The 16,524-nt window shown below is 49.4% G+C and overlaps 3 protein-coding genes across 4 annotated transcripts; 2 read left to right on the top strand and 1 right to left on the bottom strand.

Annotated features, from left to right (window-relative positions):
• Positions 1-3,216: 3,216 nt before the first annotated feature.
• On the top strand, positions 3,217-8,469 carry LOC127327449 (phytochrome-associated serine/threonine-protein phosphatase). The gene is made up of 10 exons (XM_051354221.2): positions 3,217-3,497; positions 3,713-3,859; positions 3,954-4,021; positions 4,708-4,765; positions 4,963-5,073; positions 5,153-5,203; positions 6,710-6,853; positions 6,933-7,028; positions 7,111-7,182; positions 7,896-8,469. The coding sequence occupies exons 1-10, from the start codon at positions 3,417-3,419 to the stop codon at positions 7,977-7,979; spliced, it is 912 nt and encodes a 303-aa protein (XP_051210181.1). The 5' UTR covers positions 3,217-3,416; the 3' UTR covers positions 7,980-8,469.
• Positions 8,470-8,923: 454 nt separating this feature from the next.
• On the top strand, positions 8,924-10,819 carry LOC127339318 (uncharacterized). Its single transcript, XM_051365186.2, has 2 exons — positions 8,924-9,065; positions 9,140-10,819. Exons 1-2 carry the CDS (start codon positions 8,928-8,930, stop codon positions 10,817-10,819), a joined length of 1,818 nt encoding a protein of 605 aa, XP_051221146.1. The 5' UTR covers positions 8,924-8,927.
• Positions 10,820-10,835: 16 nt separating this feature from the next.
• On the bottom strand, positions 10,836-16,049 carry LOC127327448 (probable E3 ubiquitin-protein ligase HIP1). 2 transcript variants are annotated; one of them, XM_051354220.2, is made up of 5 exons: positions 15,824-16,049; positions 12,856-13,029; positions 11,547-11,642; positions 11,292-11,441; positions 10,836-11,183 (listed from the first exon to the last, which is right to left on the bottom strand). In XM_051354220.2, exons 2-5 carry the CDS (start codon positions 12,994-12,996, stop codon positions 11,052-11,054), a joined length of 519 nt encoding a protein of 172 aa, XP_051210180.1. In that variant the 5' UTR covers positions 12,997-13,029; positions 15,824-16,049; the 3' UTR covers positions 10,836-11,051. The 2 variants fall into 2 exon arrangements, with proteins under 2 accessions (XP_051210180.1, XP_051210179.1); XM_051354219.2 differs by lacking the exon at positions 15,824-16,049 and adding an exon at positions 13,254-13,787.
• Between the last annotated feature and the right edge of the window lie 475 nt (positions 16,050-16,524).

Here is a 16,524-nt window from a genome sequence, read left to right as displayed (position 1 = left end):
ATTCTCCTCGCCATCTCCTTATCCATTGTGCTTTCGTTCTCATCTTCCTCCTTCACACACATCGATGTTGGGGCCTTCCTCTTTTTTCGTATCAAACGATTTCTAAGCATTCACTCTCTATGGCTAGGGACGCACATACGAAACATGTATTTCTCGAAGGGAAATTCTTTTTTTTTTTGCAGGTAACTCGATTCAAAATTCAACATATGGGTATTTCAAAAGTAAGAAAAATCTATATCTATATCTATATCTATACCTAATAATAAAGGAGCTAACGTTTCCGTGGTTCGGTCCGTTGGTTTCTGCCAAAAATTTCGTCAACGCTTTTTTATGGACCGTTTTGCCCTCCCACCAAATTCCTTTATACTGCACTTGCCACGTACCGGTTGGTTGACCCTCAGACCCGATGGAATAGCTCATGCCGAACTCCCGTGGAGGAGCTTCCGCCCGACAGGACAAGCGGGCGCGCGGAGGAGACCGGCTCGATCTGGCGCCGCTGAAGCCTAGGACGGACAGGGATGTGGGCCACATCTTCGGCGGTGCTCTAGGACGGCGTCTTCATGCCGGAGGTGTCCTCGCGCCGAAGATCGGCTGGTGGTCTCTTTAGGTGGTAGGGCAGGAGCGTGCGACAATTCTTGGCCGGAATCCCATCGGTCTTGGCCATGATAGATGGGCGAAGAGGCAGGGATGACCTGGCCGTGAGGAATCGGAACGGGGCAGCGCCGGCTCGCCGAATTTTCCAAGCAGTGATGTACACGGAGGATAGAGAAGGGTGACCGGGGGTCGGACTGTCGGAGGAGTTGGCGGCTCACCTACCGTTGGAGGGGAGAGCGCGGGGGGCGTGGGTCTGATGTGAGGTGTGTACCGGTAGTCTGGCGATCGGACCTCATGGAGAAGACGAATTTGGGAGGGGCTCGTCGGATCTGGCCTGGTTGACTTTTTCTTAGACATGGCATGGTTGATTTGGGAAAGTAGATGCAGAGAGATTCGGGCTGGGGAAGGAAAAAATCACGAGGAGAACACCACGCCGGCGAGAATCACACGCACTGCTTCCATTCTTCTTCTCCAGCCGCTGCACCCGATCTCCAACTCCAAGTCGGTGAGAGCAATGAGCAGCTCAGCGGCCTGCCATCATGCCGCGGCCATGCTGTGTGTGCACGCGCACGAAGCTCGAAGATCAGCCGAGCTACTGCTCTATTCCGTTTGCAATTTGCTAGCTAGCTGATGTCGTTTGCTGCTAGGATGTTTGTAGCATTGTTTACTGCTAGCTAATGGTATTTTCATCAATTTTTGTTCTTGTCAATTTGCAGTGTCCCAATTAAATTATATATTTGGTAAATTTAATTTTTCGCTTCAAAGCTAGAAAATGAAATTTAAAAATTGAATTATATATTTGGAAAATTCAATCGATTATTGAATTTATTTATGTGCCAATGTTTATTTGTTATACGCATTACAGGGAGGAGCACTTCTCCCCATTGTTTCGTCTATTTTTGTTTCTACTCATATTTTTAAATAAAATTATAGCCATTGTCAGTAAAATATTTCCAACAAAATTATAGCATCTGCCACTACTTTAGTGAAAAAAAATCGCACTGTTCTTATCTCACAAATGCGAGAGCAGAGGGCTAACACCTCAGACGATACAGGTCGACGATTGGTAATAAGAAAGATAGAGAAATCATGGGGAGATACGTGAAGACGCCTCATCGTGTCGTTCTCATTCGATGGCTAAGCTCGGCTCCAAGTCAACGAAAACAACATGAGAGAACATGAAAATAACGATGCGTTCAGGAATGACTGAATGAGCAACCTAGGGAATGGAGGAAAAAGAAAAAGGTTGTACTGGTTCGCTTTTTTGCATTTGGTATTTTTGTTGACACGGAATTATCGTGCGAGCTGGGCGATGTGGGCCGGCCAAACAGCCCAATACACCAGCAAGAATCAATAGAGCCAATTCACGAGCATCAACTCGGTTCCTTTCGTAATTCCTATGTCTCGTGTCTTCTTATGTATAGTCCCACCTCGGTTTATCATAGGGACTTCACCGGTTCATATCCCAACAAATTGGCGTATTATCAGCAAGGTGTGTCTCCTTGATTAACAGATATATTTGGGTGTGAGCTATGAGCCCAAGGAGAAGAAACAAGCTCGCCCGTAGAGCGTGAGAGAGATGAGCAGTCGACTGATAACAGATGCCGCCGTGATGGAAAGCGAAATTCGCAGACGCAGACCGGCCCAGTAGAAATTTTAGAGAGGGAATGGAAAAAAGGAAGCTCCAAGTTTCGCTCGGGCCTACTAAGTATCTGGGCCTGTCTGGTCTAGCTGGGCCCGACACAGGTCCTAGGGCTAATCTGGAGGTGGTTGGGGATTAGATCCTGCTCTAGAGCGTGAGCACGGTACCAAGCGGTGGTTAACGAGAAGCTTGTTCTTGCTTCCATGGACGAAGGAGATGGAGTTGGCTATGTTAGCCAATCCCCTTATCAAGCGTGGCCATCGGCCTTTTGGTTGCCTACATGTTATCTTTTTCTCTTGGTCGGCCGTCGTGGCGAGGGTGAGGACATTGTTGGTCTGGGGCGTCGATCTTACAAATGGCATCGGGGGATTCCGGAGTCCACGAAAAGTGTGACTTCATCAACGAATCCTAACCGTCGGCGAGCGGCCGCCGCTATCTTAGGCCACGGGCTTGGCCCAGCTGCGGTCAAGTATGGTCATCTCGAGTTGGTTCGTCCGCCATCCAAGGTTCTTCTTCAGCACCGGCACGTTGGAGTCCGTTGTCTCCAATGCCCAAAGTGGTTTCGTCCCTCGCGGTGTTTGGAACGACTGCACCTAGCGGCAGAGCACAAGGACTCGATCGTGTTTCACGGGCCGACGCGATTTATCCTGGGGTGCAATTCATAAAAACCAAGGACATGTGCCTACATATTCGTGATTCGCTTAGGGACTTTCTATAAAATTGTACCATCCGCCTTTTTAATACAGTTTCCTGATCCTTCGACACCTTTTATCGTTTAAAAAAGTTATTACATGTTAATTTTCTTAGAATTAACATGTTTCACCGTTGATTCACTGGGAGTGTTCGAGTTTTTTTTCTCCCGGTGCAACGCACGGGCACTTTAGCTAGTATATATAAGGGAGAGCTGATTCATCTGACATGTCGGGACACATAGGATTTTATTTCGGGGACATGTGGGGAATTCCAAGCCGAAGATTTCGAAAGAAAAAACAATCCAAACCGAGAACTTCTCTTCTTCTTCTTAAAAGAAATTCCCACTCGCCGCCCGCCCTGTGCACACTCCGATCGAGTCAAATCGTCTCCTTCCACCAAAATCCAATCTCCAGTCCCGTCCATCCCGTCCGCCAAACCCTAGCCGGGAGCCGGAGTCGGCGCCGGAGATTCCCAGCCGCCGGGCGAGATGGATTTGGATCTGTGGATCGTCAAGGTCAAGGAGGGGCAGCACCTCGCCGAGCACGAGCTCCAGTCCCTCTGCGAATACGTACGACACTCTCTCTCCCCTCGCGATAGCCCCCCTCGTCTCCCAGTATAGCCTAGGTCTCGGGGTTCTCAGTGGTGCGCGTCTGCGTGTTGTTCAACGAGCTGAGCTGGGGGCGCGAATCCGTGGGGAGTAGAGGGGTGCGAGTAGTTGCATTTGCTGATTGATTTGGGTGTGCAGCTGTGGATAAATATGTAACCCGTGATGAAACCATTCAGGTGAAGGAGATCCTCATCGAGGAGTCCAACGTGCAGCCGGTCAACAGCCCCGTGACGGTGTGCGGGGACATCCACGGCCAGTTCCACGACCTGATGAAGCTCTTCGCCACGGGAGGCCATGTCCCCGAGACCAACTACATATTTATGGTCTCTGGCTCTGCTGGTCGTTTGGTGTCTTTGGGTTGGTTGGTTGTGGCCTCTCCCTGATTTCCTGAACTGAGTTTGTATCGCCTTCTTGCAGGGTGACTTTGTCGATCGCGGGTTCAACAGCCTTGAGGTCTTCACCATTCTTTTGCTCCTAAAAGCCAGGTATGCCATTGAATGTATGCTTGACCTAGCTGATGCAATGAAGTTTGAGCATGTTGGAGACTAAGTGCTGATGCAATGTCCACTTTGTTTCCTTGCTGTAACCAATTAAATGAATAAGATTTTCTCCGCAGATTTATCATTTATGGCTACTGATTTGTCTTGCACATATGTTGATTGAATTAGTTGATGAATGACGTTGTTTTAGCTTGTTGTCGTCTGTAATTCAGTATGCCGTAGTCAGTGATTCAATGCATGATAGTTCATGTGCAACTTGCTTTGCTAGAAGGGCTGTCTCTATAATTGCTAGCGCCTAAGTGACATTAGAATATTCAGGTAACTATACTTGATTGTCCTTTACTGTAGAACAGAACCACCGATTCATGCTTAATAATTTGCCCCGGCAGTAACATAATTGCTGACTCCATCTTGGTAAAACAACTGTTAGTACCGATTACCGAATACTCTGTTCAAACCCAGATTGGTTTGCTTTGTGCTCAAGGACTTAATTTCAGTTACCTCTGTATCAGAATAATTTCCCCTTTTTTGGCATCACAAGTTCCTTAGCACTTCCACATTCTGTGCCCCTGTTCCACCATACCTAACCAGTAGTCTTTGATTGTAAGCTCTAACCATTTGTTCAGGATAATTTATTTAGTATATTTATTGAATGTCATGACTGTCATTAGGTATCCTGGCCACATAACCCTTCTGCGAGGGAACCATGAAAGCAGACAGTTGACGCAGGTATACTCCTGTAGTCCTATACCAATAAACATATACTATTTTCTTAGTTTGTAGTTTGCCTCGTGTGCTTCCTTTCTAACTAGAACTAGAATATCACTTGTACTATATACATTGAAGGTTTATACAGGTTAACCTATACTATTGCAACTAAACTAATCCTATCGTGCATGTATCCTAATAGTTGTTTATTTCCTTAGGTGTATGGTTTTTATGATGAGTGTCAGAGGAAGTATGGGAATGCGAACGCATGGCGGTATTGCACTGACGTTTTTGATTACCTTACTCTTTCGGCAATCATTAATGGCTCGGTAAGTTTCTTTGGTCAAAGAAGCGAATGGCAAGTTCATATGATGCCAAGTCATACTTAGTGACATCTTGAATTGTCAGGTCCTCTGTGTTCATGGTGGCCTTTCACCTGATGTACGAACGATTGATCAGGTTAGGGAGTTGCTTCACTTTCGGCTCATATTTCATATGAAATCACAATTTAAGATATAGTTATTCACATTTTCCTGTGCTAAATTAATTCTTGTACTGCCTTTATTCAATGTCCCTTTGAGTAACTTTCTATGTTGTTCGAAGGGTGTACTAAACTACTAATCAGTAGCATCATCAGAAAAATATGGCTCTTAATGGACTGTGATATTCCGTGAGTTTTCTTCGTGTACTGGGTCCTGTTGTGGGCTTAGATCTACAACGGCTAACTATCGTGCAGAAGATAGCCAGGCAGTGTGGATGAGAGGGATTGAGTAGACATGGGTTGAGAAGAGAGAATAATCAGGGATAGATTAGATTGATTGTTCTTGCTTGTTTCAATCTTAGATTCATGACATCCTTATATAGTGGATGCTTAGACCCTTGACCTCTCCTAATACGATTGGACTTATTAGACCTTCCCTTATACAAGTGCACTCTTTCTTAATCCTATACCTTCCTAAAAGATTCTCCTCCTTTCTGCTGCAAGTCCATGCCAACCAGGTGACCATCTCCTTCTGCAATACAGAAGGAGAACTAGTGTTGCTTTGATGTCATGTACTCACGTCCACAACACTACACCCCTCTCAGACAAGCAGCTTGTCCTCAAGCTGCAGGGTGGCAGCCATGGCTGCAGTCCTAGATTATCCCATGTTATGAGAGATTGTATTGAGTCACAAATAATTACTTCAAAAAATATTTCTTGATAAGGATCCTGATTCTATTCTGTCCCTGTATCCAGAATCTAAACCCTGCTGAAAATGTGTACTTGGTGTCCTTGTAGATCAAATACATGGAAACATACATACACAGAAATTTCTCCCAACCATAATCGTCTCCAATTTGGATAAGAATTCCTTTGCCATGCAGTCCCCTTTCTGTTTCTTGCTTGAATTCCACTTTAGACATTTCAAGTACCCTTTCATCCCTCCAGGACCCTATCACAAGTTGATGCTTCATTCTCTGCATAAAGGGAAGGGATACCCGATGCAGCCAAAAAGTACAACCTAATTGATTTGTTGACCCAACATTATGGCCCAATTCAGAACAGGCCATCGAGTCAGCCCTCTGTGCTGTAGATAACAGGGGCGGCTTTGCTAGGGTTGGTACCGCCGCCATTCTTGCTCCTGTGCATAGCTTGTGCCATCTTGCATCTCCGGCTTAACCAAACTATGAGACAAATGCGTATGGCACGGCTGCTGCAATGAAGATATTGCTGCTTTGATGTCATGTACTGACGGCCACAACACTTCCGGTCAAGTCATCTTTGGTGAACTCATTTCTCTTCGCGTGATAAAAATAGACTTGTCATCCTTAGGTGGAAAGCGGTAGTTTCGTGATACTAATTATTGAGTACAACTGCCTGATTATGTGATTTTGCTTTCCTTGTTATATAGTTTGCCCAATGAAGTTCCAAACCAAAATTGGAGATCTCATTAATAGTTTTACAATTTCTTTTGTTGCATCCAGATGCGGATAATTGATCGAAATTGCGAAATTCCTCATGAAGGACCTTTCTGTGATCTAATGTGGAGTGATCCAGAAGAGATAGAGACATGGGGTGTTAGTCCCCGTGGAGCAGGTTGGCTTTTTGGATCACGGGTGACAACAGAGGTATATTGATGTTTTTTTTATTCTTGATTATCTATATGATGTTTTCACCCAGTACTGACTGCCTGTTGTTCTGATGCAGTTCAACCATGTTAACAATCTTGAGTTAGTTTGTCGGGCTCATCAACTAGTCCAGGAAGGCCTAAAATACATGTTCCAAGACAAGGGTCTTGTAACTGTGAGCTCTGAGTTTTCATATATTGACATGTTCTTGAACTTGTAACCAGTTCCGGGTGCTCATTTTTTTACTTATTTTCCAGGTGTGGTCTGCACCTAATTATTGTTACAGATGTGGCAACGTTGCTTCTATACTGAGCTTTGGTGAAAACATGGTAGGTCATTCGGTATTTCTATGTCTTTATGATTTTGTCTAGTTCAGTTAATATCTTCAACCTGCAATAATTTGCTATAGATATTTCATTTGCCTTCAAAACTTCAAAGAAATTGTTCCTGCTAAGGCTTTGATAGGTGTCAGTGGAAACTTTTACGGATAATATCAGTGAGATATACAGTAGCAATTCAATTGTTTTGTATATGAACTTAGGAGCTCCTAATAGCGTAGCCAGATAGAGAAAGCTTGGCAACTTAGTTTACTTCCTATTTTGTTCCTGGTTAATACATAGTAGTGTTGTAGTGAAATTCACAACAGTTGCTGTTATGATTGATGGAAGCCAGTTCTGTGTACTCTTGATATTGACAAACTAACAGTAATGATAATCTGGAAAAGGAATTAGTGCTGGGTAAGCAAATGAATATGGCATGACAAGAATAAATAAACCATTGGGCTACCAGCTTCCAAGCTGTACACTTGCCAACAAATGAACTGGTGCCTGCTATCTTTCCTTGATGAAGAGAACATAAATTACATAACAATAAAAATTTGCGACGACCTTCATTCAATTCACTTGTGTTACTGTAGTCTGTAGCCGATGTGTTAGTCTGTGCATACCATAATCTGAGTTATCTCATGAAAAATAGGGATTGGTTATGTTTTTTTTTTGTATTTCATAATTTAATTCTACCCTTTTTTTTACTCCATTGGCAGGAAAGAGAGGTCAAGTTCTTCACAGAGACCGACGAGAACAACCAAATGCGAGGGCCTAGGACCTCAGTCCCATATTTTCTTTGACCTCTTTTGTACATTGTGTTTTATGGTTTCTATTTTTCGTGGGCTAAAGATCAATCCAATAGGTGTGTTCATTGTTGTAGCTTCAGCTCATAGTGCAGTCTGATTATCTGATGCAATTGATGTCACCGGTTAATTTAACCCACTGTAAGATAGATTATTGGGCGCGTAGCTGGCAATGCCACCTGTTTTTTTTCATTCCTTCATCACCTATCTGCCCCTAAGTTAGGTTCAGTCTGCTGGAAGCCTGAACACATGGAGGAAGAGGAAGGGAAACTGAAAGAATACTGGAAACTGAAAGAAACACATGGAGGAAGAGGCAGGGTCATTGTGTGATTGTATCTTTGTTAGCATTCAGCTCAGGAACTCTGTTGATGTAGTTAAATTTTGTGATGAATGGTGAACATTCCGAGTTCTGTGACGCTGTTCTGTTTCTGTGGGATGAAGCATAATACTCATTCAGTAAAATGGTTGAAGGTGTTCTTTTCGTTCATACTGAATCTGATTGTGGGGCAGGGCTTGGCAATGCAAATTCATTGGAACGTAAGTAAGACCAAACTGAAAGGTATCTGACTGAGACGAATTTCCCTAGTTCACGCTTTTGCTTTGCAAAATCTTCTGGAAGCCTAGAAGTATGACAAACTGCTAATTTGTCTGAAGCTGTTACATTTCCAAATGCAACCTAGATCTCTTCTCCTAATTTCGTTGTCCATGTAATGCACGCTGTCAGCAAAGTAAAAAAAAAAAAATCGCCGCAGCGACACTGTCGTCTGAGTGAACAAGAAATGCTTGGTGCTGTAGCGAGTTCCTCTAGACTTTGCCGGACAGAAAGGTTTGGAATCGCCGTGCCTCTTTGTCACCACGTACCAGCACACCAACAAAGACGAAGTATTTAACCTGGCCACCATTGTTCCAAGCAAGAGAGTTTCATAGGAAGCTAGGAAAGTAGCAATGGAGAAAGCAAAAATAATGGAGCAACGCTATGGAGGCAATGATTCAGTGTCGGTTGGAGACGGCATGAGCATCTTCGGCGGCCAGAGCATCGACGTGAGGCGGCGAAGCAAGCTCAGGAGACGAGCTACACACAAGGTAAAACTTGTTCTCGAAGACTTCATCTTGCCAATCTCAGGAGACTGTATTGACATCCACTGTGGTACATGCAGAATGTTTCATATGACGTCGTGGATGTGGCAAGAGTCAGCTTGGACTGGATGCACCCACGTCCGGTCACGCCGGAGAAGGAGATGGCCAAGAAGCTGGAGCGGCAGGTCGACGTCAAGGCGGCGAGGCCTCGCAGGCCGGAGCTCCAGGGAACGCGCGGCAGCGGCAGAAGGGCGAACGGCCTCGTTGTCGACGTCGAGGGGGCGCCCGGCGACGGCGCTACGCCACGGCAGAGCAGCGGTGGCGCGAGCTACGCCGACGTGATGCAGGAGCTGGACCGCGTCAGGAGGGAGCTCCGAGAGCTGCAGCGCGAGGTGAAGGCCGCGAGGGAGGGAGGCACGCCGTTGGTGCCGGTGTCGGCGTCGCCATCGTCCACCACGACGAGCTCCGGTTCGGTCGTCGCTGGCAACGTGAAGGAACGTGACGCCGGCGAAGCGCACGAGGTGCCTGCCGCGGTTGAGGTCGCCGGAGCCGGCAGGGAGACGGAGGAGGCCACGAGGCGGACGGCGCGCGCCATGGTGCCCCGGCAAGGCGCGACCAGGGGCCGCGCGAGCGTGTCGAGCGAAGTCGAAGCGTGGCTCACCGCGGGGAGCTCCGAGTCGGAGTCGGACGAAGGGCACGAATACTCCTCTTCCTTGGGGTCGGTAGCCGTGGCCAGGAGACATGGACATGAGGTGCACGACGGTTGGCCGCCGCTGCAGGCGGCGGAGGCCGAGCTGGACATGGCGCGGGCAGAGCTGGAGTCGTTCAAGGAGGAGAGCCAGAGCCTCCAGTTCACGGCGCCCATGCTGCGCGCGCGCGCGGAGATGGAGCGCATCGCCGAGGAGATGGGCCGGCTGGAGGGGCAGGAGAAGAAGGCCGGCGCGCAGGTGCGGCAGCTGGACGCCGTGCTGGGCGACGCCAAGTCCCGGCTGGCGGCCGTGACGGCGGCCGACGAGATGGCCGGCGAGATCCTGTCGGACCTGAAGGCGGCGTTGCGGCGGGTGGACGAGGAGACGGAGGCGGCGGAGAAGGAGAGGGCGCTGACGGAGCTGGAGAACGGGTGCGCCGTAGCCGACGCGGAGAGCGTGGCCGCGGAGATCGCCGCGGCGGAGAAGAGGATCAGGGCGGCGGTCAGGGAGCTCGAAGCGGCGAGAGCGGGCGAGGCCGCCGCGACGGGGAAGCTGAGGGAAGTCGTGGAGAGCGAGAGGTGGGCGCGGGCGTCCACGGTGTCGCAGAGGTCCGGGAACGTGACGATCCCGAGGTTCGAGTACGAGTACCTGGCCGGCCGTGCCGAGGTGGTCCGAGCGGTGGCCGACAAGAAGGTGGCGGCGGCGGAGGCGTGGGTGGAGGCGCGGCGGGCCGGCGAGAAGGAGATGATAATGCGGGCCGAGGCGATCGAGAGGGAGCTCGGAGAAGACGATGGTGTTGCCGTAGCTCAGGCTGTGAACGACGACGAGGAGCAGCAGAGGCCGCGCGAAGGGCTGCAGCGCGCCCCGTCGACGAGACCCGTGAGGGCAACCGGCTCGTCGGCGGTGACATCAAGGAGGAAGACGATGGCGGCGGTGCTATCCACTTCGTCGTCACCAATGCATCGGAATCCACGAGCGCCGCCGTCGATCCGCGTCGAGAACAAGAAGATGAGGGTACTGATACCAAACTACCTGAAGCTCATCAGCGGGAAATTTACAGGTCGGAAATGAGACGCATTACAGGAGATGCCATCATGCCCAACAGACGGCACGAAGAACAAAAAACGTAGTTTCTATATGCACATGTGTGCCTGTATTTTTTTTACATCAACAATGTTTATATGCAGAGGCAGCAGAGGGCTGTACAAGTACAACTACACGGAAGAACAAACATGACACACCTTTCAGACATGAATGCATACAAGTACTGTACCGGAACAAAAAGTATGTGGCCAAGGGAATCTCATGGTTTTGAGACGGCCATCTTGCAAATTGGGCAAGCGTTCTTCCGAGAGAGCCACTGCTTGATGCAGTGCACGTGGTAGCCGTGCCCACAGTTCAGCCTCCCTATTTCGTCGCTAGCTTCATACTCTTCCTGAAAATTGAAATGGAATACATGTTCAGATTAGCTTGTCAAGCACCGATGCCAATGCTCATGTGAGAATACAAGCTGCCAAAACAGACGGGAGGAAGTTCATCGTACTTGACAAATGCTGCAGCTCCTATCTGCATCTGTCGAACAATGCTTGCGGTCGAACGCGGAGTGCTTGACCATCCTAAGGCCGCGAACGATCTCATCTTCACGTAGCCCTGTGCTCACATATCCAATCCTTTCCTCAAGGGCGAGTAGCTCCTGTCAAATGATGCAGTTGAGAGACAATGTACACTCCCCAAAATTAACATGGCAATGTGCAAATTAAAAAGACCTGTTGCACATGATGGACAGAGAAAGGTGTACCTCATAATTCATGTTATCAACGTCAAGGCGCCAATCCTGGTATTGATCATACATGCCCATTCTTCCCAACAATAGTCTCGTTCGGAACATCATTATCTGAATGTTGTAACAGACATCATGAGTTCATAGATGTTGGAGGAATGCATGCAGCGTATATTCAGCAACAGAAAAACTTGATGTAAAGAGCTCATGAGTGGGCTGGCAGTAGTGAAATTAAATGGGCCATCAAATCCAACATCCAGAGTAGAGCAAATTTGAAAGTCCAGAACTTATTAGTACTCAATTTTGAGTGAAATTTTTCCAAAGAGAAAAATTGTAATGACATTTCTCTGAATCAGCACAGCTGCAGTGGCATTTATCTAATTTAACATTTTATGAGCAGCACACTAGCAAAAAAAAAAGTAACACATTTCTCTGAACAAGAACCAGTTGGTATTATGGTGTATCTTAACACATTTCTCTGAACAAGAACCACTTGGTATTATGGTGTATCTTAACTTCCCGAAACCTAACACACCGGAAGCCAACCTTTTTTAACTCATACACATGCCAGTTCAACGTATCATCAGATCCACTTGAACAAAGAACAGGGTGGCAGATTCTTATAATCCTTGCTCTCAATTAAAATCCTTTGTTGAGCCTGCGCCATGCCAGAGGATCACGGTAAACAACAAAAATAACCGTGCATCCCAGCAACACGTCAGCTGGGTTAACCAAAAAAGAATCACAGCAACATGGTTGCTCAGTCCAGCAGAATGATTCAGTCAGCACCTGGTGTGTGTAACCAGCAAGGAAAGAGAAATCTGCATCGACACTCAAAGGGCCTCCTGCCTCACCTAACGTATCTACCCAATGACCCGTATTCCATCATCACCTGCTCTCGATCAGTGTCATGTGCCTCCCCCTCCCATGTCGTATCTGCTGCGTGCATGCGTGTCTTATAAACATAACTACACCAGCTAAGGGTAATAGACTATGTTGTATGTACCAATTGTAGAGCTGCAGCGTCTTCATTATTGAAGCTATCAAGCTTTTGTAGCTAACATAACTCAACAGGGTGGTGTACCATGTGAGTAATTGACATGCAAACGAACAAATATGACAAATCAGCATGGACCCCCTAAAACCACCTATGAAGGCTACTATAAGATTTTATACCCAATCAGAAATATTCTTTTGGAGGGCCAGCCAATCATGTATGAACTCAACAGTAATGTCAAGTAGGAGTGGTACTGTAATATTGTCGATAAGGTCGTACGGAAAGTAATAATGCATGGAATGCAAGTTTGGAACAGATGGTGTCTTGTACCTCTTCTTCGGTCCTGGCGTGGGAGTGGCTGAATCCAGTGATGTGGCGGTGGCGGCCTGAATGCAGGAGGTCGGCGTCATGGAACGGCATGTGGAAGCGTGGCGGCGAGTCCATGAACGACGAGGAGATGTGCTCCCGCATGGTCACCCTGCGAGCCCGGTGATCGGCAGCCCTCTGTAACCAGCAATCAATCAGAACGCAGAAGTCAATTCGACAGAACACGAACGAGATTCAGTTGGACTTCTGAAGAAAATTACTGACAGAAATTGGCCAGTTAGAAGTTAGAAACAGAATCCCAGAAAAGCAGTTCAAATTTCAGCAGTTGAGGTGCAAGCTAGGAGAAATCTGCAGAACTGAATCCAGCAGAGACAAGGAGAAGCGGGTCCGGCAAGCAGTACCTCCCTGTGTCGCCTCTCCCCCTCCCCGCGGCGCCCCGCGCCCGCCGGCTGGTGGTGTCGCGCCACGACGCAGTCCACCGACGACGCCTCGGCGGCGAAGGGTATCCCCGGCGTGCACGTGCACCACACGTCCCCGGCAACCCCTCCGCCCGCCGCAGGGCCGGCGCCGCCGCCACCTACCGCGGCCCTCGCGTTCCTCCTCTCCTTCCTCCTCGTCCGCCGGCTCCCCCGCCACTCGGCCTCCTCGGCCGAAGAGCGGACGGCCTCCACCGTCGAGGCAGCGACCGGCGCGTGGGCCAGCGACGCGGCGGCCGACGTGCACCCGAGCCCGCGCAAGGCCGACGCGAGCCCCTGCTTGCTCCGCGCTTCCTCCGGCCGCGGCGGCGGGGAGGAGGAAGACCCCTCGCCGCGCGCGAGGAGGACCCGCAGCGCCACCCGCCGCCGCTCCGCCGCGCCGTCGCGGGCCATTCGAACGGAGTTCCTCGGGCGCTCGTGCGCTTCTGCTTCGCGGTAGGTGGGAGGAGTTATTTCGGACGAGCAACCGAGCCGATGAAATACAAGTCGTCTAACCGTCTGGATGGTTTGTGACCGTCAGATCCGCGGGATTGCTCTAGATCGGACGGCTGTGGAATGGGCTATTGAACGCTGCATCGGTCTACAGATAGTCAAAGAAACACACGCCAATGATCCAAGGAAAATTCTTTGATAAAGACTTTCTTTCGCTAACCTGAAAAAAAACTGGCATGTTTTCACTAGTCAACATGATGTTTTTTTTGCTACAAATTTTGTCACGTGGAAAAAAAATTAAACAACTTCCTATTCCAAAACCTAGCGCAGCCTCCACCTTCGCATCCTCCTCGTTCCACCTCCTCAGTTCGGTCTCGTCGATGCCGAAAATGGTGGGGAACCCAATTTATGAGTGGTGTTTGTAATAAAAGTAGTGTTTTTAATAGAACAGGTTAGAGGTTAGGACTTTGATACCCGTCTTTTTTTACCCTCGCTTCAAACGTTGGAAGATTAAACAAATTTATGTATAGGCCTTCAGATCTTACTTGCTAGATCGATCTTGGATATTTTTCTCATGGCTGATGCGAGGAGGATTGTCCTCACAGTTTTTATTAAATTGCTACATCTTCGACAATGGTGATTCAGACTTTTCACTCCTTAGCAACGTCGGTTGGTTGTTTGGTTGATTTGAGGTGACATGTTAGTGTTGGTACTCTTACCAATGTTGATTGACTAGTTTAATGTCTGCGCACGTGTTGATCGCCAAAACCCACCGGCGGGCAGCGGCCTGTCAACACGGTAGAGCCGGGAAGAGCCTAGAGCTGCGGCTGGCTGAGACCCCTCCGAGCGACGGCCCGCAATGCTCTTCTGGTCACACGCGGCGATGCGAAGTGCAAGGGCGTGCCACCTGACCTATACCTGGTCAGGAAGGTGATGGGGATGCCTCGCTTAGTTCCTGCATGGCATACACGTAAACATTAAATACGAGCCTCGATCGGCTCTCAGGTTATCCTGTGAATCGGCTCAAAGAGCCGATCCACCCATGATTCGTACGGGGTGCACGAATACTTGGTGATCCTGCTTGATCAAGATAAAGCTAATGAGATCTACGACGATTTAGGGTTTTCACCGCATAATCGGATCATCCCACTCCAGGTTGGGCCTCGCGGCCACGCACGGTGCTCATAAGCCGATCCTAAACAAGGCCAAAGAACCAACAATGAAGTTGATCCGCGGAACATCCTGTTTAGGACTTGCGAACGCCACCCTACGTGCCACTGGATCCTCCCCCCCTTTGTAAGGCCTAACTATTGCAGATATTAAACTAATCCTTGCATAACAAGGAGCAATCGTAACGGATCAGATCTACTAGATGATGAACAAGCGGTGCGCCCCCACGCCTGAGATAGGCGTGAGGGCGGCTAGACATGCAAGGGTTGCACTACGTAAGCATGTTTATACGAAGAGCTATGCTAACCCTAACACATCTATGATAACTACGTTGCGCGCCATCAAAGACGCTTCAGTACGCGCAACGCATGAACAACGTGGAGCTTGTGCTGCCTAGATCGCAAGATGCGATCTAGGCAGCATGTCGCTTACCTGATTGAAACCCTCGAGACGAAGGAGTTGGCAGTGCGCCGAGATTGGTTTGTTTTGGGGTGAACGTTGTGTTGTTGTTTATTCCATAAACCCTAGATACATATTTATAGTCCAGCGGACTTTCTAACGTGGGAATATCCCACCGTGTGCGATACAAACTCTAAATCTTGATCTAAGATATAACCTACTATAATTAAAGATACACGGGCAAACTAGCCCAAATTCTCCGTGCAAGGCCGCTTCAGAGATCTTCCACGTGTAGTCTTCTAAGCCCATCTCTCTTACGGCCCACCTCTGGATTTGTCCAAAATCTGGTGATAACACATGCCCCCCTGGTTTTGGAAATAATTTCAGCATCCCAGGAAAGGAGTTCGAATTTCAGCAGTTGCGGCGCAAGCTAGGAGAAATCTGCAGAAGTGAATCCACCAGAGACAAGGAGAAGCGGGGCAAGCAGTGAGTACCTCCCTGTGTCGCCGTTCCCCCTCCCCGCGGCGCCCCGCGCCCACCGGCTGGTGCCGCGCCACGACGCAGTCCACCGACGACGCCTCGGCGGCGAAGGGTATCCCCGGCGTGCACGTGCACCACACGTCCCCGGCAACCCCTCCGGCCGCCGCGGGCCGCCGCCGCCACCTACCGCGGCCCTCGCGTTCCTCCTCTCCTTCCTCCTCGTCCGCCGGCTCCCCGCCACTCGGCCTCCTCGGCCGAAGAGCGGACGGCCTCCACCGTCGAGGCGGCGACCGGCGCGTGGGCCGGCGACGCGGCGGCCGATGTGCACCCGAGCCCGCGCAAGGCCGACGCCGGCCCCTGCTGCTCCGCGCCTCCTCGGCCGCGGCGGCGGGAGGAGGAAGACCCTCGCCGCGCGCGCGAGCAGGACCCGCAGCGCCACCCGCCGCCGCTCCGCCGCGCCGTCGCGGGCCATTCGAACGGAGTTGCTCGGGCGCTCGTGCGCTTCTGCTTCGCGGTAGGTGGGAGGAGTTATTTCGGACGAGCAACCGAGCCGATGAAATACAAGTCGTCTAACCGTCTGGATGGTTTGTGACCGTCGGATCCGGGTGGCGGCTCTAGATCGGACGGCTGTGGAATGGGCTATTGAACGCTGCATCGGTCTACAGATAGTCAAAGAAACACACGCCAATGATCCAAGGAAAATTCTTTGATAAAG

Source organism: Lolium perenne, chromosome 1, assembly GCF_019359855.2.
Source record: "Lolium perenne isolate Kyuss_39 chromosome 1, Kyuss_2.0, whole genome shotgun sequence".
Taxonomy (NCBI): domain Eukaryota; kingdom Viridiplantae; phylum Streptophyta; class Magnoliopsida; order Poales; family Poaceae; genus Lolium; species Lolium perenne.
Note: the sequence above shows the minus strand (reverse complement) of the source record. Positions and strands in the feature narration are given on the sequence as shown.